The 23292-nt window shown below is 42.6% G+C and overlaps 1 protein-coding gene across 1 annotated transcript; it reads left to right on the top strand.

Annotated features, from left to right (window-relative positions):
- The first annotated feature begins 8167 nt into the window (after positions 1–8167).
- Positions 8168–22372, top strand: si:ch211-136a13.1 (HHIP-like protein 1). Its single transcript, XM_010891970.4, has 9 exons — positions 8168–8697; positions 13096–13742; positions 13990–14133; positions 18168–18496; positions 18667–18793; positions 18994–19139; positions 19493–19574; positions 20309–20391; positions 20526–22372. The coding sequence occupies exons 1-9, from the start codon at positions 8422–8424 to the stop codon at positions 21692–21694; spliced, it is 3003 nt and encodes a 1000-aa protein (XP_010890272.3). The 5' UTR covers positions 8168–8421; the 3' UTR covers positions 21695–22372.
- The last annotated feature ends 920 nt before the right edge of the window (positions 22373–23292 follow it).

Genomic DNA, 23292 nt, shown 5'->3' on the forward strand with positions numbered 1-23292 from the left:
CCCCCCATAATTAACTATGTCTATAACAGAGGACCCTGTACCTGTAAACCATCTTGCTATCACACACTCAATTGCCTAAACCCTTTACATATTCATCTGGAAAGCAATTGATTTGAACTTCAAACGTATTTAATGATTTCTGACTTCTAACTGTTTTTCATTTGTGATAGTTGTGTAAACTGTATATAATCAGAAACCATGATCCCATCCAAAATAGGAAGTGTCACACGCACTGCATGCTGGGAATATTCACATACAATGTGGGTAATTACATCATTACATATGTGCATCATTTCATCATCTACTGTGCATCCTTTTACTTCCCATCCTTAAAGGGGAACAACAGCACATTTAGAAAATGTGTCAAAATTTGTTTGTGCCAGAGCATGATCGGCCTGTCTTAGCTAGCCACCGTCACTGACTTGTCTAGTCTTTCACTGGCAATAGCAGCCAAGGAAGTGTGCCAATTTATGTGACCAGGCGGTCTCATGATGTGAGTCAGGGAACATGTTGTGTACATCAGATCCATTGGATTTGTACATTTTCATCTACATTGGTGTCATAGTTTAGGTGTGAGGGAAGGGAGATTAGAATTAATTGACCTTCAAAATAACATTGACCTTCAAAATAATCCACCATTTCAGGTTTTCCTGAGAGACAGGATTTTTTTGTGACGTAGTCTTGTCTCATCCATCAGTACCATTCAAGTGATATGTTGATATTGCACAAAAGATTTGTGGTCTTTAGTTGAGCTACTAGGGCTCCCAAATGATTTACGGCTGAGTAGAGAGGGTATCTAAGGATACCCACTGTGGGAGCTGTGTGTCTGAGTGTGAGCTGTCTGTGGGAGCTGTGTGTCTGAGTGTGAGCTGTCTGTGGGAACTGTGTGTCTGAGTGTGAGCTGTCTGTGGGAACTGTGTGTGTGTGAACTGTTTGTGGCAGCTGTTTGTGTGAGTTGTGTGCGGTAGCTGTGCCTGTGAGCTGTCTGGGAACTGTGTGTGTGAGGTGCCTGTGGGAACTGTGTGTGTGAGGTGCCTGTGGGAACTGTGTGTGTGAGGTGCCTGTGGGAACTGTGTGTGTGAGGTGCCTGTGGGAACTGTGTGTGTGAGGTGTCTGTGGGAACTGTGTGTGGGAGCTGTTTGCTCTTACCTGTGTGGTGTTTGTGTAAGGGGGCTTATCTCCCCTGTATCTTCTCAATGTACTATGGTCATACACACGCTACTCTGTAGTCTCCTTAAGTTACTTTACATCTTTATTATCTAGATATACATTTTCTCTTTACAAATTTAAAATGTTAAATGTTAATGTTTCATCTATTGCTTGATATTTGGTATCTATACATATATTGTGAAAGTGGTGATGATATACACAATTCTAAGATTTGATGGTGAAGGTTTTGCTACACAAAGAGGACAATAAGCTTTGTGGATCTGGATCTGCCAACAGAGGATGATATGCCCAGCTTTACCCTCTACCGCTTTACATTCACATTTTAGTAATTTAACAGATGCTGTTATCCAGAGTGACTTCCTGTTAAAGCTCGATTAAAAACTTGACTTGCTTATATGTTGTGTTAATACTTAAGATGCATATGCAATCTGTCCATATAACACTGCCAATTTCATGTGATTTCAATGATTAATGGAAAGGTCATGAGATCTCAGTGCATTTAAATCCTACTTGTTTTTCCTGTTCCAGGAAGCCGCCCACAGAGAAGCCAAGAGTGCAAAGACCTTGTGGACTTGACCCAGAAACATTTTGGTTCCCTTGGTTTATGTTTGGTGTGTTTATCAAAGTGCAATTGAGGGAAATTCAAATCAAGAATGGAAATCATAATGTGCCTCGATGCTTAAGTGCCATGTGTTTATGAGTCACAGAATAACTACTGAAACAGTCCTTCATCCCGCCTGCCTACGTCTCTACCAGACCTGCTAACCCCAGTCCATAGAACCTGCCACTCTCCACCTTGTGACACATCCAATCATCCTACACATTCACATGTTGGCCGTGTTACAAATACTGCCCCGGTTCTCTTGAGGAAAATACCGCCCTCACTCTCGAGGTAACTAATCCCAAGGGTCTTTTGAGGTGAAACCTGCCATTGGGTGTCTTGTGGCGAAATGTAATGAGTTATAATGATGGGATCCTAGGATAGGTTATAATTATTGTTATTTCTCTGCCACCTATTAAGTTTTTCTTGTGTACTATAACAGCTTCCCAGATACAGCCTTTTAATAATCTCTGGGATACTTTAAAGGACTCTTAGGTAACGTAATCTTTAATTGTAAATCATTCAGCAGTTTCCTGCATTCCAGACTCTTGCCTCAGTATTCAAAATTGGGTCTCCCCATCTTAAGCTTCATCTTAGTAGTTTCCACTTCAGTGGTTGTTTGGTTGGTGTTTCTTTTGCAGTAACGTGTCAACAAGTAACTTATTACCTTTTTCACTGTTAACCTTATGGGGTGAGGTGGCGTGACTTAATATAATTTTTTGAGTAATATGAAAAGCATTTCTTTCTGTATGATATTGTTCTGGTGATGCCCTGGTGATGATCTGGTGATCTAAGTAGGACCTAGAAATTACAATTATTCATTCATTAGTCTGTAATGTAGGAATGCAAAAGACAAACCAACAACTACTATATTCACAATACATGGTTTTATTGACAAAGATAACGAGAATGTAATGACCAAATAAGAAGATTCTGCCCTTCTCAGTGCAGTCTTCTCTGAGCTGTCTTTTCAGAGCTGTGCCTTCACAGTGAAGTGCTTTCCAGAGCAGTGCCTTCTCAATTCAATGTCTTCTCAGAGCAGTACCTTCACAGTGCAGTGCTTTCCAGTGCAGTGCCTTCTCAGTTCAATGTCTTCTCAGAGCAGTCCCTTCACAGTGCAGTGCTTTCCGGTGCAGTGCCTTCTCAGTTCAATGGCTTCTCAGAGCAGTCCCTTCACAATGCAGTGCTTTCCGGTGCAGTGCCTTCTCAGTTCAATGTCTTCTCAGAGCAGTCCCTTCACAGTGCAGTGCCTTCTCAGTGCAGGAGGTTTATTCTTTGACCCCCCTCATTAAATACCTAACGTTTATTACACTTTTAAAACTTCATTGACTTTAATGAGATTCCTTGAATTTGGATTTCTTAATTGACTTCATATTGAATACTAACAGAACAGTGCCCTTGGGAATTATTGACTTGTTCACTTTCTCCACATTTTGTGTGGAGTTTATTAATGAATTATTAATAAATTATTTCACCATTAATCTATACCAATACCCCATAATGAGAAAGCAAAAATAAATCTTATGTGCAAAGGTATTCTGACCCTTTTTCATAACACTCCAAATTGAGCTCCGATGTATCCTGTCCCCTCTCCTCAACAGTGCATGTTAGAACAAAAAAAGTTCAAGGAACTCTGCATAGACCTCCAAGATAGAATTGAGTTAAAGCATAGATCTAGGGAAGGTTACAAAAAACTGCTAAAGCTTTGGATGTTCCCAGGAGCACAGTGGGCTCCATTATTGTGGAATGGAAATAGTTTGGAACCACCAAGACTCTTCCTAACACTGTCTGTCTGGACAAACTATGTAACTGGGCATGAAGGCCCTTGGTCAGCAAAGTGACCAAGAACACAGTGTGCACTCTAACAGAGCTTCAGAGTTTCTCTGTAGAAATAGTAGAATCTACCAGAAGGACAACCATCTCTGGTAAAAGGCATGAAAGATCTTTGAGAACATAAGGAAAAATATTCTCTGGTTTGATGAGACAAAAATTAAGCTAGCAGTTCTCATGTCTGCCAAAATACAAGGTACCACTCATCACCTGGCTAATACCATCCCTACAGTGAAAAATGGTGATGGGAGCATTATGCTTTGGGGATGCTTCTCAGAAGCAGGGCCTGAGAGACTTGTCAGGATTGAGGGAAGGATGAACAGAGCAAAATCCAGAGAGGTCCTTGAAGAAAACCTGATCCAGAGTGCAAAGGATTTGACACTGGGGAGAAAATATATCTTTCATCACAGTGAAAACCTGAAGCACACAATGCTGGAGTGGCTTTTGGACCAGTCTATGAATGGGCTTGTCTTAGCCAAAGCTTGAACTCAACACCAGTGAAAGGCTTTGGGAAGACCTGAAGATCCATGTTCACAGATGATCTAGTACAGAGGTGTCAAACCGGTCCCACGGAGGGCAGAGTGTCTGCAGGTTTTCGCTCTCACCTTGCACTTGATTGATTAATTAGGTCTCTAATTGGTTAGGTTTACCCTCACCTGGTTGTTTAGGTCTGAATGGGGAACCAATTTAAAGGAAAAACCAAAAACCTGCAGACATTCAGCCCTTGATGGAACCTGCCTGACACCCCTGGTCTAGTATCTGTTAGACCTTTCATACTAGAGAGACCAAAACAAACTTTGTTTCACATGTTTTCACTATCCCAACTTAAAATGGGCTTATGGTGATCTAAATGTGAACCTCTTTGAATTATTAATGTTAATTAACACTAAAACAGTATGTCCTGAACTGTCCAAGCTAGATAGACCAAAACAGCTTGTTAAGCATTGTTATGTTATTCCAATTTCTAAATCGTACATTTATTTTTTATTTTTTTATTGGTTAAACCTAGCCCCAGCAACTTTACTTGAAGGGTTAACATCTAGTGGTATTAGTTCTGGCACAGACACACTCAAGTGACCTAGAGATAATGCCCCTTTGTTTCAAATGTGACTTTTATTCAGTAATAAGAAATTAATGTGTCTTTCCTATCTATCTAATAAAAAATAAGTGAAATAGGAATCAGTGTCAGTAGCAATTTGACTGAAGCTTATATACTGGGCTTTTTCAGGGCCATTTTGGTGCTTTTCCACTGCCCCCACAACCTTTTTTTGAAACACTGGGGTAAGTCCTCATTGGAAATGCACCGTTTGGGCACTTTTCTATTTTCTCATAATTTATTTCTAAGATCTACTTTGGTGAAACACGAGGTAAAAGCAGTAACCCACCTGCTGTTTTTGGGTTGGAACAATCTAGTGGGAACTAGCTTAGCTCTGCTGCGTTACATAATATGTAATCTGGAAACAATATCTCAACAGGATCTACTGTAAGACTTTACAGTGTGTTTTTGATTCTAAATTCTAAAGTCAGTTTGAATAACACTGTAAAATTAGACACAGGGTTTGTGCGGTATGTTCTGACAACACACGTATCTTCAGGGAGAACACTTTAGGGCATTCGATGCCATGTTTATAAAGTAGAGAACATGGGAACAGTATAGCACTGTGTGCTTGAATACTACAACACTGAAATCAGATGGCTTCTAGGTGACTAATGGAGAGCTCTGTTCACATTTTACGTTGAGTGACGGTTTGTAACATCTCTCCTGTAGCTCAATCGCTAAAGCATTGCACTTTTAACCCCAGGGTTGTGGGTTTGATTAGTAGAAAGGGATCAGTGTGAAAGATTATGAGAATGCATGATCTCACCACTGTAATTTGCTCTGGATAAGACAGTCTGCCAAATTATATGAATCTAGTGAGGGTGTCAGTTTCAGTTCAACTTCCCCACAGCAATCAAAACAGCAACCCTGGCATTGCAAGCGACATGCTTTACAGACAAGACCACTTGGGCCTCATGGGAGGGAGTCTGTATAGAGAGGTGTGGGATAGGACAGGGGCTAGTATAGTACAATAGATAGCCACCAAAACACTCAAAAACCTCAGACGGTTACATCTCATACCTAAAATGACCACTTGTTTCCAACATTGTAAATGTATAACAATCACACAGTCACTGTTTATTAAACCAAACAACACTTCCGAAGAAGTCATGCTTAGTCATACTAAACTAAAAGGTGGTATCAGCCGCGTGTCATTCTGAAAGAGCAGCCCGGCACACTGTTTGGCCCTGAACGAGCCCAGACACTCATCACTTTCCCGTGTGAGCCGAACGCACCCTCTCCCTGTGTCACCCCGCCAGGCTCTCAGGTTGGAGATGGAAGGGGGGGCGTTAGAGCATGACATTCACTGCCCCTGCGTTGTCTCGTAAATGAATGGACACTCCTCCCTGAGATGGTAATCAGAAGGAAACAGGCAGGAAGAGATGGGAACTGGAGATACAGACCAATGCGACAGCATTTATTTCCTGACAGAGAGGAGTGGTCATAGTATCCATGGCAAACCACAACACAGCCATAGATTCAAGGGGTGCCGTAATCTTTAGACTGAAGCCTGTATTTGACAGATTTGAGCGTCCTCACATAACATAACAGCATCAGTCTCTTGTGTTCTTTCCTGGTTTTGCAAACCCCCAAACACAAGGGGTCACCCTTTCATTTGGATGAGCGATGTTTCTCTATCTCACCGTCTCGCTAAAGATAATCTGTTGTTCAGTTCCGATTGTCCAAGCGAACATGAAAATTGAACACCACAATGTAGGGAGTTCTGCAAAAAGCCTGAGAGGCCACGCAAAGTCAGGTTGCATTCTAAGAGAGACCACACTGAGTTATTTTATAAAAGAAGGCTTTGCTACTTTTCATTGTATTCATAATTGTTTTTAAACTTGCTTTAGACATTTTCTTAGGTAACCCAGGACTTTTGCCAAGCATGAAATACATCCTTTGGTGTTTTGGTGCTGCCTTTTACATTATATTGAAACACCCAATAACACCCAATCTTCACAACCTTTTGTTGTGAAAAAACATCTACCACAATTCAGAATGTTTTGTTTTATAGTACAGCTATTCTGCTAATCAAACACTTTCTGTTTATCACAAAACTTGCATTTAGGTGTACATCCCTTCAAATACAAGATATTAGATAATTGGCCTTCCATCACTTGAATGATATCTAATGTCTGTGACTCACATCCAAAACTGTACATCAACTGAGCAATTAATGGGACTTGTTCCATTTCTTTGTCTTGTTTCAAGGTTATTGTTTTTTCTGCCGGAGAAGACTGCCCTATATCTCCTCCCGAAACAAGCAATTTTGAATATGAGTATACAACACATTAAAAATGTCTACAACAAAAATATATTGTCTCAGAAACTGAATACAGAAAACACAAGTAAAACAGCCTTTTGAAAATGTGTCATAGGCTTTGATACTATGATTTGCCCTACTGTGTTTTCTTTCTGTGGTACAACACCCTTCATCTGTATTACACCACCCAAAGACTGTAACAATGGCAATCTCAGAATGTAGGGAACGATAGACCAGCAGACAAATTCAGAGTAATCAGGCAACCAAATTACTTAGATAATCTTTCCTCAAAGCCATGAGCCAGGCTACGCCTGGATCCTGTCTATCTGAATTGTTTATGAGAATTGGCTGCACATATCACAATTCCCAGAAGGTTCTGCACACTTATTGTGACTCACTAAGACTCATAGATATTTCACAAGCAAACAGAAATCAGACAATGTCTTTAAAATGTCTGAAAAAGAAAAACTATAGAATACATTTAAATGTACCGTTGTTATAGTGAGCTGTTTTTTTATTTACTATAGCCATTTTTAGAAAATATCCATATGTTCAAAATGTGCAATTGGATGAGGACATTATCTGTTCCTAAGGTGTTAGCAAAGAAACACGTACGTGCAGTATTAATGTATGAGATCTTAAGCTAAGCACATGGGAAGGGGGTGGCTGACAAAATGAGAGACAGATGCTAGTGGCATTTGTATACCCATTAGATCTAGGATACAGCATTCAGCAGCAGCGCTTCAAAGGCTGTCTCGTCTTATATTTGCCTCTGATCACTTTAGATAGTTGGTTTTAAACCAATTTCATGTGACTGAGTGCCGCTTGAATGACGGCAGAGGCCCATTCCGAACATAACATAACATAACTGCACACTGTCATAAAGACATGCTTTAAGGCAGGCTACGGCATTTCTCGTGGTGTGCTGAGAATCCATTGCTCTCCTCCTCCAGCACACGTCCCGGGTCGTTTTCGACCGCCCAGACGACTCTCCCGTTTCCTCCGTGTATCTGTGGGGCAGACTACAGAGGTGAGTGGGAAGAGGAGAAAAGGCTGAGTATGCGGAGGGGGGATGGGAGCCTCAGCTCGGCGATACAGACACGCTGCACTGGGAAAGAATGCCGTGTGTCTGACCGAGAGAGAGGGAGAGCAAGGGGAGGAGGGAGCGGGTGAGTCGGTTGGGGGGTGGGGTGTGTGTGTGTGTGTGGGGGGGGTAATAGGATCTGGGTGAGAGTAGAAGCGGCGTGGTGGCCAGGGGTTGACTGCTGAATGAAAGGGCCTGTTGCTCGCCACCACCGGATGGTTTTTTTGTCCCGTGAAGGAGCACATGTAGGGAGGAAAACACAGGAAGGCTCTTCCACAGTCAGGCGTCAGTGTTGGGACTGAATCAACACCACACACAGACCCTTTGGAAGTCTGCGTCTGTCCCTACAGGTGGCGGGGTGTCCTGCCATTGCCATGAATAGGGTAAGTGTGGACGGATTGGAGCTGCTGTGGGTCTCACTGGTCCTCCTTGTGCCCCGGCAAGGGAACACACACCCCCAGTGCCTGGATTATAAACCCCCTTTCCAGCCAAGGGAGCCTCTGGTCTTCTGCAAGGAATATGCAAAGTTTGGCTGTTGTGACCTGGAGAAAGATGACCAGATCTCCAAGAACTTCTACAACATCATGGACCACTTTGATTACTTGGGTTACGTGACCTGTGCGAAATACATCCGTACCATCCTCTGTCAGGTAAACTGAAGTCGGTCACCTAAGTGGATTTTAGCCAATGTCTCCTACAACGTGCAAATAAGATATACTTTCTGCAGTCATATAATTTGACGACTCGTTTTTAATACTTCATAGGTCTGCCACATCAAAATAATCTAGGCTTTTAGCAGTTATACCTGCTGGTAAATAATTTATTTAAAAGTTCAATTTGAATATACACAGAATCAGTAGTTGGACAGAAGGTGAATTGCGTGAGGTGAAAATCTGTCAAGGAGATCGGGATATCAAATATGGGTCACATTTCAGTACCAGTCAAGAGAAGTGTGTCCAAACTTTTGACTTGAACTGTATGTAAAATGTTCTGTTCCTGGGAACAAGCATCATTACATCAAACTAGAAAATTAGAAAATAACTCATGTTTAACTGTGCAGCCATTTAAATAAAGTTGAATAATAATATCCTGGCGTAAATTGGGTTAGAATGTGTCAGTGCATTTGGTTCCTGGGAACAAGCATCATTACATCAAACTAGAAAATTAGAAAATAACTCATGTTTAACTGTGCAGCCATTTAAATAAAGTTGAATAATAATATCCTGGCGTAAATTGGGTTAGAATGTGTCAGTGCATTTGGAAAAAGTTTTGGTCAATATTTAGCAAGTAACCACCAGTTATTATACTTCACTGATTAATACGTTACAACTGCTAATGCATGGTTTATATTGGATTTACTTTAAATTATTAAATAACTCAATGTTACTGGATGAATCATAAATCTGCATTTCATTCAAATTTGTATACACATTACATCCCATTCACTACTGAAACGTGAACCTCATGATAATTACATACCCCAGGCTTCTCCAAATGTGCAGTTCAAGGGACTATGTAAGGCCTTGAATTGTCTCTTCAACCAAGGATGAGAATGGCAGATCATTTGAATGTGGCCTCTGGCCTTACTCGGACTGAGATCCAGTGGAAATTAGTTGTGGTTCTGGGCCCTCAGCTCTCCTGTGAACCATGCTGAGGTAGAGGCTGTGTGGTCAGTGGCAGGAGACCTGACGCCGCTGCCACTTAGCCAGGGTAAACTCTGCTCAAGGATGCCCTTTGTCCAGACAGTTATCAAAGATACAGGGGGCTGTTTGTAATCTGGGATGAGGCCCTTTGAGGACCGGCTACGGAACAGGATATATCATATTTCCACTGGAAGGAGGGAGTGAGGCAGGGAGGGTGAGGTGAAGAGTTGACTCCAGCTGAAGTAATTGGACACTGAGCAAGGGACTGACTACAGGCATACAAAACAAATGGTTAGACTAGACATCAACCATCAACTCAATGTAGTCTCTCTCATACCACTTTCCCAGTGTCCGAAGTAGAAAGCGCTCACACTCATGTTGAATGTGGCAACGTGGACCTCGAACATGATGTAGCACACAGGCACTAATTTCACCATCCAACCCTTTTGGGAGGAGGTACGTCTTAGAGGTCTCTTTGAATGTATTTATGTTGACTACGGTGACTCATGGAGGAAAGGAAACCAAGAAACGCTGTTTTAACCCGGCCAGCTCACACTGCACTGTACTTAACTGTTTTACTGCCGTCTTACGGTGTACTTCTGGGAGCGCACGCGCAGGACTGCCGGACTTGGTTCACATTTTGAAACATCACATCTGGTTGCAATCTCTTTGAAAAGACACGTGGAGTTAAGTTTGGCCGATTGCTATTGTAAGAGGCCCACCGCCACCCTAAATTACAGTCTTTTGTTGCACTATATTTTGAGTTCCTCTACAGATGGTCAAACTGTCCACAAACTATTTTGTTGATAAGCAGCTTAAGGCAATGGCTGCCATTTAAGGTAACATCAGTTTACATTTAGAATGATAAGGGTTAAGGTTAGGGTTAGTGGATAGTTGTTGGGTTACTGAGCATGTGCAGATGCAGCATTGGGACCAAAGGAAGTGTTACCCAGTTTTTCCAAAGGATGCACACAAAACATTCCAGTTAAGTGACTGACACCATTATCAGTGCTGCATGCAGTAGAACACTTGGTCAACACAAAATATCAAAATGAGATGAAACCTGGCAAAAAACAACAATGACCTATTGATCTTTGGGGCTGAAATAGACAAGAGCATATATGATTAGGGGTAGCGCTGGTATGTTTATTACAGAGAGCCTTAGAAGGGTAATTGCTTCTGAGGTTTCTGTCCGCTTGGCGTAGCTCAATAGCATCATACATTCAGAGATACACTTTTCTTGGATTGGACTTAAGCAAATGAAATCAATCCAGCTTTGAATAGGTTTAGTGAATACAGCTCTTTTGATAAGATTTCTCTGGACAGTTCCACGGCATGTACAAAGGAAATGGGACCCAGCATGACCTGAAAGGGGAGGCACCCTGCCAGGAGATTGCTGGGAAACATTTTAAATCTGCAGATACACATGAACCCTGAACAAGGGCCAAATCTAGATATGCTAAGATCAAAGTAATAATGATGTGTGTTAAAACAAAAGTACACGTTTAGAAAAAAAATGTCAATGTTTTTACTATTCAGACCTTTTACTATGACCCTTGAGCTAAAATGCATCTTGTCTCCTTTGATAATCTTTACAATGTATTTATAATTTGATTAGAATCCCTCTATGCCACAGTCAATTGACTGAACATGGTGTAGAAAGGCACGCATTAGTCTATATTAGGTTCAAAACTTCACAGTGCACATCTGGGAAAAAACCTAGCCATGAAGTCCAACTCTGTAGACCACTGAGATAGATGTTTGTTGAGGCATTAGGGGAAATCTGGGAAACGTTATAAAAACATTGATAAAGCATTGAACGTTTCCAGGAGCACAGCAGGTTCCATCACTGTGGAATGGAAATAGTTTGGAACCACCAAGACTTCCTAGAGCTTGCTGTCCGGCTAAACAAAGAAAACCGGCAAGAAGGGCCTTACTCAGGGAGGTGACCAAGAATCCAATACCCAATCTAACAGAGCTACAGAGTTTATATGTTGAGATGTGAAACTCTGTCAGAAGTCTCTGGCTAGGAGGAAACCACTCCTGAGTAAGAGACATATGAAATGCCGCCTGAAGGACTCTGAGAGCATGAATTTAAATATTTTCTAATCTGATGAAAACAAAATTTTATGATTAGGCCTAAATGACAAGCGCCACGTCTGGTGAAAAAAACATGGTACTGCTCGTCACCTGTCTAATGCCATCCCTGAAACATGGTGGCAGGAGCATCATGCTATAGGGATGCTTCCCAGAGGCAGGGACTGGGAGACACATCAGGATTGAGGGAAGGATGAATAGAACATAATACATCCTTGAAGAATACCTGATCCAAAGCAAACAGGACATTAAAAATTATATTTCTACCCACTAAATTCAAGGCCTTGCATAGATATTTCTATGCACTTCATAGCAGATATATTCCTAAATCTGTCAGTTGCTACTTGTTGTAAACCCCCAACACAGACATATGGTGTTGCTGTGCATGATACTCATCAAGCCCAGATTACTCCCTTTGACTTTACATCACTGCCTGGCAATCATGTGATTGCATAATCACCCAGCAATGTATGGTTAGCAACAGATTTCAACTCTGAGCTGGCCAGTGCTGTTCATGTGGAAAGTTTTTTTTCATTGTTTGATGATACCTTTGAGAAAATGAATCTTGTTTTTACATGGCAACAAATGATTGCCAAACTACAGTGTACAGTATAACTCCTGAGTTTCAGACTTCAGTATGTAATTAATCAGTCTTGGTACCAGAATTGCCTAATTCAAAACCAGCTGGGAGAGTGGTTTCTGTGCTTTGCATAATTGTCCCAATGGTTTACCAGCAGTGCAATGCTTGTAATTTTGTGGCTTTTGACTTATAAGCAATTTGATTTTCCAAGATGCATTTAAACCAGTCTTGTTGCAAGCTAGACATTTACCAGCTGGTCCGATGAGTACTGAGAGGAAAATATTTGCTGAAGACTTTTTATATAACCTTTGTTCTTTTCAGAAATCAAAATAACTGCATAGTATCACACATTTGCATTTACCTCTAGGATATGCTTTAAAAGTCTGAATATAAATTCACACAAACCATGTGGCTCAAGCCCACAGCTAAGGCACATTGCTTATTATGAAAATGAGAAGCCTAAAAAGTAGGACTCCTGAAACTGACAAGTTGTTAGGGGGCCCATGTGCAGCACTAGCATGTGTCATCTGTCTGTCCTCTGCCAAACACGTGACGTTGACAAGCTTGCGCCGTAAGTCTTCCGACCGTTGCTGATTTTTCTAGACGGGGCGGGGCGGGGGGGGTCCATTGAAACTGCGGTGCGCCAATGGTTACCGAGAATGAAGTGTGTGAACTGCGAGCCCGCAAAGTATCAACCCTTTTTTAAGAAAGACTCTTCCCTCTTGCAGGAGTGCTCTCCATACGCTGCCCACCTTTATGATGCTGAGGATGCTAACACACCCATGAGGGATCTGCCAGGCCTGTGCGGTGACTACTGCACTGAGTTCTGGCAACAGTGTCGCTACACCATCAGCCTGCTCACTGACAACAACGCCACAGCGGGCATAGAGGAGGACCGCAACAAGTTTTGCGACTTGCTGGAACTCAAAGACAGGGAGTACTGCTACCCAAATGTGCTCTCCAATGATAAGCTCAATGCCAACCTGGGAGACGTTTGGGCCGACCCAGAGGGCTGTGTGCAGCTGTGCTTGCAGGAGGTGGCCAATGGCCTGAGGAACCCGGTGGCCATGGTTCACGCCGACGACGGCACCCACCGCTTCTTTGTGGCCGAACAGCTCGGCTACGTGTGGACGTACCTGGCCAATGGCTCCCGCATTGACCGGCCCTTCCTGAACCTGACACGGGCCGTGCTCACCTCTCCCTGGGCGGGGGACGAGAGGGGCTTCCTCTGCATGGCCCTCCACCCACGCTTCACGGTGGTGCGGAAGGCCTACGTCTACTACTCTGTGTCGGTAAAGAAAGAGGAGCGGATCCGCATCAGTGAGTTCACACTGTCCACTGATGACATGAACCAGCTGGACCATTCCTCTGAGAGGTAAGTGAAGACATGCTGAAAGCCAAGCACTGCAGAATGCCAAGCACTGCAGAATGCCAAGCACTGCAGAATGCCAAGCACTGCAGAACATCTAGTGTCCTTGGCTCTATTCAATTGCCTGTCTTTACATTTTTGAAACAGTACAAATCTAACATAACCGGCAAATTTAAAATGGAGACCAGGAACCATTCTCTTCCTATTGAATTCTAATTTAGCGATGTCTAGTCAAACACGCTTTTCTCTGTAGGACTATTTTGGAAGTAGTGGAGCCAGCCTCTAACCACAATGGGGGCCAGCTTCTCTTTGGGCATGATGGCTACCTCTACATCTTCATTGGTGATGGGGGAAGAGCCGGGGACCCCTTTGGCAAGTTTGGGAACTCCCAGAATAAGTAAGTCACTGTGATCTTTTCATTGTAAAGTTCAAAGGAGTCCAAGGAGATCAATTAAAGGGTGATAGTTAGTAATTTGGCATAATGGTAATGGTCAGGATAGCTAGAGATACTGTATTAGTCCATACTGAGCTAGTAGTTGAAGGACATTCTTAGAAATAAGGGTTCATCTAAGTTTACCTAAAGGCTAATATTTAACTTTTAAATGATAAACATAACTTGTTTACACCAGATTTAAATAGAAGCTACAGTGAAGAGACTGCTCTGAATCACCTTTACAGATTCTAAACATGGGATATTAATATAACTGTTGTATTTTCTAATACTTAAAAAAAATTGTAATAGTGGAATGATGTTGTTTCACAGTACAGATTACTCGCCAATGCTGTGATTGGCTGTGAAAGTTCCCCATTTCCAACCAAGGGCCAGATTTGTTATCAAAATGTTGTTTTAATTTTGTGGCTGGTGCAACCACCAAATGTAATTTCCTCGTTGTTAAAAACAATCAGTTTGACCAGTATGTGACAAACATGCAGTATATAGTGTATGGATCAATACAAAGATGCAAATGTGCATATTAAAATGGATAGATGAACGGTAAAGTTAAAATGCAACATGTGAGGTATGTTCAGAGTAGACTCTATTGGAATGAAGAATACTGCTGCTGTCATTCACCCACCATGCACATGAGGGGAACATTCCCATATGAATCACCTGTAAATGCTGGGTACATTTACTTAGAATGGTACTTGGTGTATTTTGGCACAGGTCACAATCTGCCTTTTGGTGTGTTTGTTAAATATATTATTCAACTGCCACTCTATCAGCTTATTAAGGGATACTAAAGTGATAGAATTATGTTTTTATATTGGGCCGGAAACTGATTTGCACATCATTGTATTCTGTTTTATTAGCATTTTACCCAGCATCCCAACTTTTTTGGAATCAGGGCTGCATTTCATATATATTTGATTACAAATTCTCAAAAATCCATAAGACGGGAACTGGCCCTGGACCATATAAGGATACTTTAATAAAAACTCTTGAAATTTGCACAACACTATAAGAAATTGATTCATTAAAGTTTAGTATTTTCCGGTAAAATGTAGATAGGACAAGTAGAATGCTCTGACCTTCCTTGTCAGTGGTAAAATGGTAAGGATTGCCATGTGCTAATTACCTCCACCCCTGTGCATTCGACATGACAGGCATGAATCTCAATGCTATGTACAGTGGGGAGAACAAATATTTGATACATTGCCGATTTTGCAGGTTTTCCAACTTACAAAGCATGTAGAAGTCTCACATTTTTATATAGGTACTGTTCAACTGTGAGTGACAGAATCTAAAACAAAAATCCAGAAAAATCACATTGTATGATTTTTAAGTAATTAATTTGCATTTGATTGCATTACATAAGTATTTGATACATCAGAAAAGCAGAACTTAATATTTGGTACAGAAAACCTGTTTGAAATTACAGAGGTCATACGTAGTTCTTGACCAGGTTTGCACACACTGCAGCAGGGATTTTGGCCCGCTCCTCCATACAGACCTTCTCCAGATCCTTCAGGTTTCGGGGATGTCACTGGGCAATGAGGACTTTCAGCTCCCTCCAAAGATTTTCTATTGGGTTCAGGTCTGGAGACTGGCTAGGCCACTCCAGGACCTTGAGATGCTTCTTAAAGAGCCACTCCTTAGTTACCCTGGTTGTGTGTTTCGGGTCGTTGTCATGCTGGAAGACCCGGCCACGACCCATTTTCAATGCTCTTAATGAGGGCCAAGATCTCGCAATACATGGCCCCATCCATACTCCCCTCAATACGGTGCAGTCGTCCAGTCCCCTCTGCAGAAAAGTATCCCCAAAGAATTATGTTTCCACCTCCATGCTTCACGGTTGGGATGGCGTTCTTGGGGTTGTACTCATCCTTCTTCTTCCTCCAAACATGGCGAGTGGAGTTTAGACCAAAAAGCTCTATTTTTGTCTCATCAGACCACATGACCTTCTCCCATTCCTCCTCTGGATCATCCAGATGGTCACTGGTAAACTTCAGACGGGCCTGGACATGTGCTGGTTTGAGCAGGGGGACCTTGCATGAGCTGCAGGATTCTAATCTATGTTACTAATGGTTTTTCTTCTAGTTGTTGCCTTCTCACCAAGCTGCTTGCCTATTGTCCTGTAGCCCATCCCAGCCTTGTGCAGGTCTACAATTTTATCCCTGATGTCCTTACACAGCTCTCTGGGTTTGGCCATTGTGGTGAAGTTGGAGTCTGTTTGATTGAGTGTGTGGACAGGTGTCTTTTATACAGGTAATGAGTGGAGAACAGGAGGGCTTCTTAAAGAAAAACTAATAGGTCTGTGAGAGCCAGAATTCTTACTGGTTGGTAGGTGATCAAATACTTATGTCAAATTAATTATTTAAATATCATACAATGGGGTTTTCTGGATTTTTGTTTTTTCCGTCTGGAAAAAGTTCAGATATGATTTATCTTTATCTGATTATTTTATATCACAAAAACCTGGCATTTTAACAGGGGTGTGTAGACATTTTATATCCACTGTATTCATACATACAGAGACAGTACAGTTGCTTAGAATATGTGGCTTGGCACTAGAAGTTTAGTTTTCACCTGGCAGGGGCCAGAGCAGTGGTTGTCAGTGCCCAGAGTCTACTGAGTGGCAAAGGGCTATTCTGTAATAACTCAGTGTTACCAAAGGAATTCTACTGCTACTGTTTGAACTAAACGGCAGCATTGGTCACACAGTGATATCGTGAGAGGTTCTAAGCCCTTCTTCAAGGACAAACATCAGTGAGAATTGTTCAGTCTACGTCTTAGTGTGCACTGTTATTATGAATCACGGGCAAGGACATTGCGCAACTGTGCCAATCCGGTTGTAGGAACGCTGGTCAGCGGCCAGTCTAGACCTGCAGAGCCAGGCCAAATATAACATTTGCAGAGAATGTTGTTGAATGACGTCTGCTGTTTTCGTTCCACATGATAATCACCACTGTCATGTACGGTTGGACTGGAATAGGACGTTTACCAGTCCTTCTAAAGGCCTGAGCTGAGGTAGAATATTGGCCATTCTGTTCATAATCCTGATGATTAATAGTGTAATGGTTCTTACTATTTAGCAACATTGTACAAGTAGTGGCTGTCTGGCTGAGGTTATGTATCTGTCGGCCGAGTGTAGATTAACGCGTACTTTGGAAATGCTAAAATAAAGTTGTATACTCTCCGGCCTAAAATTGAATGCCAAGGAGGGAGGAAAGGAAGGTATTGTAAAATTATTTTGATTGGACTTTTTTTATTACTTTTGAATCCCTTGAATATTAATTGCAGATTATTTTAAATGTATGTAAATCCTAATAAATCACATAATTCTACAGACACACACATACCCTTCTGTTCCTCACTCAAAACCTTCCTTTTCGACTTTTTTGGAAAGGAAAGAAAAAGGTGCAGTGGTCTCCTCATTTTTCCTGGAGCTGTATATTAAGTGTTTTTAAACATATATATGTTTCGCTTGGGTAGTATAGCTATACTGTATAAAATGAATACATGGAAAGACAGAGGGACTTTTACACCACGGCTTTACCTTGTTTACTCCTAAGTCAGCCTTTTTGAGTTGCATTGGGTGGAAATGTCCCCTTCAGCTCACCACAGGAGAAGAAAGATGCGCAGAGGGCTTCTTGACATCCAGTGTCTGGACGGCCAGGGACGTGAGGGTTGTGGAGCCTGTGAAGGCTAATATTGACTTAAGACGCTGTGGGCTACATACTGGCATGTCTATATAAGGAGAGCGAGAGGGTGATAGAGAGAGAGAACGAGAGAGTGAGAGAACGGGTCAGTTCGAAGGCATGACTTCCAGCACTCAAAAAAAGCATTGAAGACTGTTCGTAAAAATGATGTCTAAAAATGAAAGGATTCGAAGCATAAATCCTTCCATATCACTGCGACTTAGACTCTAGTCGATGCAATAATACAAGCAAACAATTTCTCCTTCTCTAACCCGGTACATATACCTGTAGGTCCACTCTGTTAGGGAAGGTGCTGAGGCTCGACGTGGACCACAATGACAACCTGGACCCATACAGCATCCCGTCAGATAATCCGTTCATCGGGGAGAAGGGCTCCCTCCCTGAGATCTATGCCTACGGGGTACGCAACATGTGGCGCTGCTCCATTGACCGCGGTGATCCCATCACCGGGCAGGGCCATGGCCGACTCTTCTGTGGGGACGTTGGGCAAAACAAGTTTGAAGAGGTGGACCTCATAGTCAAGGGTGGCAACTACGGCTGGAGAGCCAAAGAGGGCTTCTCCTGCTATGACAACACGCTGTGTCGTAACTCCTCTCTTGGTGAGCCTTCTTCTTGCAGGTGTACTGTGGCCCAAGCGCCAGGCTGATTCTCTGTGAAACATCGGTTCATTACTCGCCGATTTAAGAAATCCTTAAAGAACAGTAAAACTCCTGCAGCCCATTATCAAAGCAAAGATGGATGTGTAACATGGTTTGTTTTGTGTCCTCAGATGACGTCCTGCCAATTTTTGCTTACCCCCACAAACTGGGGAAGTCGGTCACTGGAGGCTACGTATACCGCGGCTGCCAGATGCCCAATCTCAATGGCCTCTACATTTTTGGGGATTTCATGAGTGGGTGTGTGTTTAAACAACCTACCGTGTACACAGTGTTTTATTAATGTAATACACTTCAAATGTTTCAGAGATGGTTATGCCTTGAAAATAGATATTGAATCACAAATACAGTGCTATAAAACTTGAAGGATTACAGACACATTTCTGAAATGCATGACAATATAGGATTATTAGGCTGAGGGACTCCTTGTCTTCTTTTAGACGTCTAATGTCACTGAAGGAGAATGGAAACACAGGGGATTGGGAATACAAGGAGATCTGCATGGGAAAAGGCCAGACGTGTAAATTCCCCAAACTTATCAACAGCTATTACAAATACATCATCTCCTTTGCTGAAGATGAGGCAGGTAACATTCGCAAAAATCTATGAATGTTTTTTGTCTTTGCGTGTTTTTATTCCTACTCTTCCTTACATGAAAAGTCCATTAAAGAGGATGCTGCTTAGGAATTCACTTACCCAAGATAACCACGAAGCGCTTCTCTCAGTTGTTACATGATGTTATTGCTCCTTAAGAAAATATAACTCCCAGTTTAAGCTTCAGAAAGCACCACTTCCTACAGGCTCTTTAGCTTGATGATTTTCCCCAAAAACCTGATTTAAAAGCTAATTTAAGTGAAGAACGTGTTAAGAATCTTCTTTTCATTTTGACAGTGTTGTCTTTCTTCTGTTACTTAGCTCTGTCTTCCCTTTCATTTCTAGGTGAGCTGTACTTCTTGGCAACGGGAGCTCCCAGTGCGGCTGCCAGAGCGGGGGTGATCTATAAGATAATAGATCCATCCAGGTATGACAACCGAGCTCAGGTTGTAGAGTGTGGCAATTGCAACGCCAAAGGTTGTAGGTTCGATCAGGTCGGAAATGTATGCAATCACAACTGTAAGTCACGCTGGATAAAGTCGTCAGCTAAATTACTAAACTGTAAAACAAGATAAAGTCCAGGGGAAACAAAACATGTGTGCCTTTTGGGATTAATGGCAGATTCCCAGAACATACCTACTTTTGACAGATTTTTGACTTTTGACTAATTTCTATTTTCCTTCCAATTATTGATAATCTCACTCCCATCTTGCAAATTATCTGAGAACCACAAGCTTTTTCAATGCAGTTGAAAGGTTCTTACTGATATAACATGAAAATAGGGACATGGTTATTACCAACCTGGTCTCAGGGGAGACATATTATGTAAATCTGTAACAGTCAATTTCATGTTTTGTTACATTAGGGTACATTACAATGAACTAACCAAACATATAATCAGTTACAAATGTGCTAAATTCTATCATGAAATTACAGAACATTTGATATTTCACAACTTAAATGTAACTTTAGGGTTAAAGCTAGGTATTGCAGTACTGGGGTTAAGGATAGTGTTATGGTTGTAAAATTAAACAAAACATAGCCTAAGTTGCTAACTAACGAACTAAACGGCCACTGAATAGTGACAAAACCTTACTCACCTAAGTTGTAGTAATCACAAAATTCTAACAGATTTTTTGATGGATTCCTCTAACCATCTAGGAGAGCACCTCCCGGCAAATGCAGCTTCAAGCCCACACATGTCAACATAAAGGGCAAGCTGATTCACTTCCACCCGAAGGAGCGTAAGTGACACCACAAACAAACATGCGTGACTCTGCGTTTGCAGGCTATCATTAGTCATAGCACAACACATCTTGGTCAGTTTGAGAGCTAGAAGTTAAAAGGCTGTTTCTCTCGCTTTACAACTTCTGTACAGAGTTTGTCATTGACAAGAAGCCGACGACCACCGCAGCACCCACCACTACCACTAGAACAAAAGCTACCACCAACTTCCCTACTCCTCCAGCAGCCGTGCCCTTTACTACAATGAAACCTACCCGCAGACCACCAAATACAAAGCCGAAGACTTCCGCCAAATCTACAAGGACAAGGGCTACGGTTAAACCTGCAAGGACAAGGGCTACGGTTAAACCTGCAAGGACAAGGGCTACGGTTAAACCTGCGACGTCAAGGAGTACGGTTAAACCTGCGACGACAAGGGCTGCGGTTAAACCGGCAATGACAAGGGCTACGGTTAAACCTACAAGGACAAGGGTTACGGTTAAACCTGCAACGACACCTTTCAACCCCGCCTCAACGCAGAAGAGGCTTACTGACACCGCTACTATTGCATTAACCACCTCATGGACTCAGCCCATAATGGCCAGGCCAGGCAATGCCACCACTCCCTACAGGCAGAAACAAACCTCATCCTATACCACTGTTACCCCGAAGCCCGGAACACCTGTGACAACTCCATCCAGAAGGCCCTCTCAGCCCACATCACCAGCCTTAAGCCAACCAACACTTCGGCCTACAGTCAGACCCTCACCACTAGGGGTTAGCACAAACCGGCCTCAGACCACTCCGAGGCCAGTGTACTGGACGGCTTCACCGAAGCCCACATCTAAGTCCCTGAGGTCCAGCTTCACCATCCCAAAGGCAGAGGACAACTTCCTAAATGGCCAGAGTCACAAGGTGGACACCTCCACAGGGAACCGGGTCAATAAGAAGGGCCATGGGAAGAGACGGCGCCGGAAACACCGGACCGGGTCAGTGCGGCTGATCAGCACTGAGCAACTGTCGGACCGTGGACGGGTGGAGATTTACATACGAGGGGAGTGGGGAACGGTGTGTGACGACTTGTTCAACAGCAAAGCGGCTACCGTGGTGTGCCGGCAGCTGGGTTTTCCTGTGGCCCTGCGCGTGGCCAAGCGGGCGGAGCTTGGGGGCGGCGGCGGCAGCATACTCCTGGACGACGTGGAGTGTGAGGGCACGGAGAGGACGTTACTGGACTGCAAACGGGCAAAGGTGGGCAAGCACAACTGTGCCCACGATGAGGACGTGGGTGTGGTGTGTGGCTACCACCATGACGAGGATGTGTAATGATCTGAAGGATGTCGGACTGGGGGAAATGCTGGTTTCTTGTGCTGAACCAGCAGCTCCCTCTATGCTCTGTGCATCAGGGCACAAACTTTGGTCAGACAGATCTCAGCACTCTCCCACACTATACACATGTTCACAGCACACACACACAAATATAATTTTGTATGATTGACAGCAATTGTTGATTGTTCACCAGACTTTCTGATCCTTTACTTCACAGGCAGCATCCCTTTCCTTTCAAACCCTCCCTCCCAGAAAAAAGAAATCACTTTACAATGCTGCCCTCTGCTGGGATTTTTGATTCTTTTACAGTTATCAGTTGACAATCGTAACATCTTCAAAGACGTTTCCTTTTTCATTTGTATAAATTTTTTTTCAACATGTGAAGAATAAAGTGATATAAGTCAAAAGCGATAAGAAAGATATTTTAGTAAAATGCTGGACATTTTGTGCTTTTGTCATGTTCAAGTGCTTGCTGGAACTTGGAAACTGAGATGTTTTGCTTGCTGATTGGTTAAACTGTGTAAGGTGGTATATTACAACCAAATGGCAACTTCAAAATATCTGAGTATTGAAGTTAAAATTAACAAGCAACTGCATTTGACAAGTGTTAACCAATACGAACAATTTTTAAGGTACAGGGTACCTTTTGAGATTAATAAAATTAGATTTCAAGAACATTCTGCCTCTTTATTTCTACACAAGTATAGACTACCATCACTCATTCCCTTTAGCACCCCAGAAGGCATGCACCTACACGGCCTGTACAGATATACTGTATGTTTTGGGGATCTGTCAGTTGATAACAGTAGATGGCACCCAAGCCTTGATTTGGGCATGCAACATCCGAACAGGGGAACGCATAACAGTTATCCACAAAGCAGGAGGAGACTCTAAATGGAAGTATACCATTACTCAACATAAATAGCTACAGTAGACCCTCCCACTATATGTCACAATTTGAAATCCTATTTAGGTGCAAGTAGTCCGATCCAACAGATGAGCTACTGTGTTGGAATGCCTTTAAAGTGGATTTTTATCAGTTGTATATATTGAGTCCCACTGTCTACTCGATCACATATGCACCATTATTTTGTATTTGGAAAAATGTTTAATTGTCATAGTGGGCTTTTTATATCATTAGGCAAATATTCTATTCTGGAAAAAACTGTTTAGCTACACGTAGGTCCTACAGAAGTTCAACTGAAGCATAGCGAAGGAAAGACAATCCCCATAGGCGGTCCCACAGAGAAGTCAGATTTGAACAGACTGCTAATGGGACACCTTAATTATCAAGTTAGGGGGAGAAAACATGGAAGACATGTTGGCGTGAAAAACATTGATATGTCTTGCATCCAAGACTGGGAACACAGAATGAGTCATGACACAAACGTTGCGGCCAAAGTCTATCCATTCCGGAGCGCAATCCACACGGCTGCGCCTCCTTTGCCGACTAGGATGCAGAGCTCGTGGGGTGTCCCACGTGTGGGATTTCTTTCAAAGTGTGCGTTGCTGTGCAGTGCAGTAGGACTATCGAAACAGAAGTAGATGATGCAGATGCGCACTAAGCACACACTGACAGGGCAATACGTTTAATG

This window comes from Esox lucius, chromosome 1 (genome assembly GCF_011004845.1).
Source record: "Esox lucius isolate fEsoLuc1 chromosome 1, fEsoLuc1.pri, whole genome shotgun sequence".
Taxonomy (NCBI): domain Eukaryota; kingdom Metazoa; phylum Chordata; class Actinopteri; order Esociformes; family Esocidae; genus Esox; species Esox lucius.

Bases quoted from the DNA above. Each gene is read 5' to 3' on its own strand.
- si:ch211-136a13.1 (XM_010891970.4), top strand. From the start codon at position 8,422: ATGAATAGGGTAAGTGTGGACGGATTGGAGCTGCTGTGGGTCTCACTG. The intron at 18,497-18,666 runs GTGAGCCTTCTT...TTGTGTCCTCAG, and splicing joins GTGTCGTAACTCCTCTCTTG to ATGACGTCCTGCCAATTTTT. The intron at 20,392-20,525 runs GTAAGTGACACC...ACTTCTGTACAG, and splicing joins TCACTTCCACCCGAAGGAGC to AGTTTGTCATTGACAAGAAG.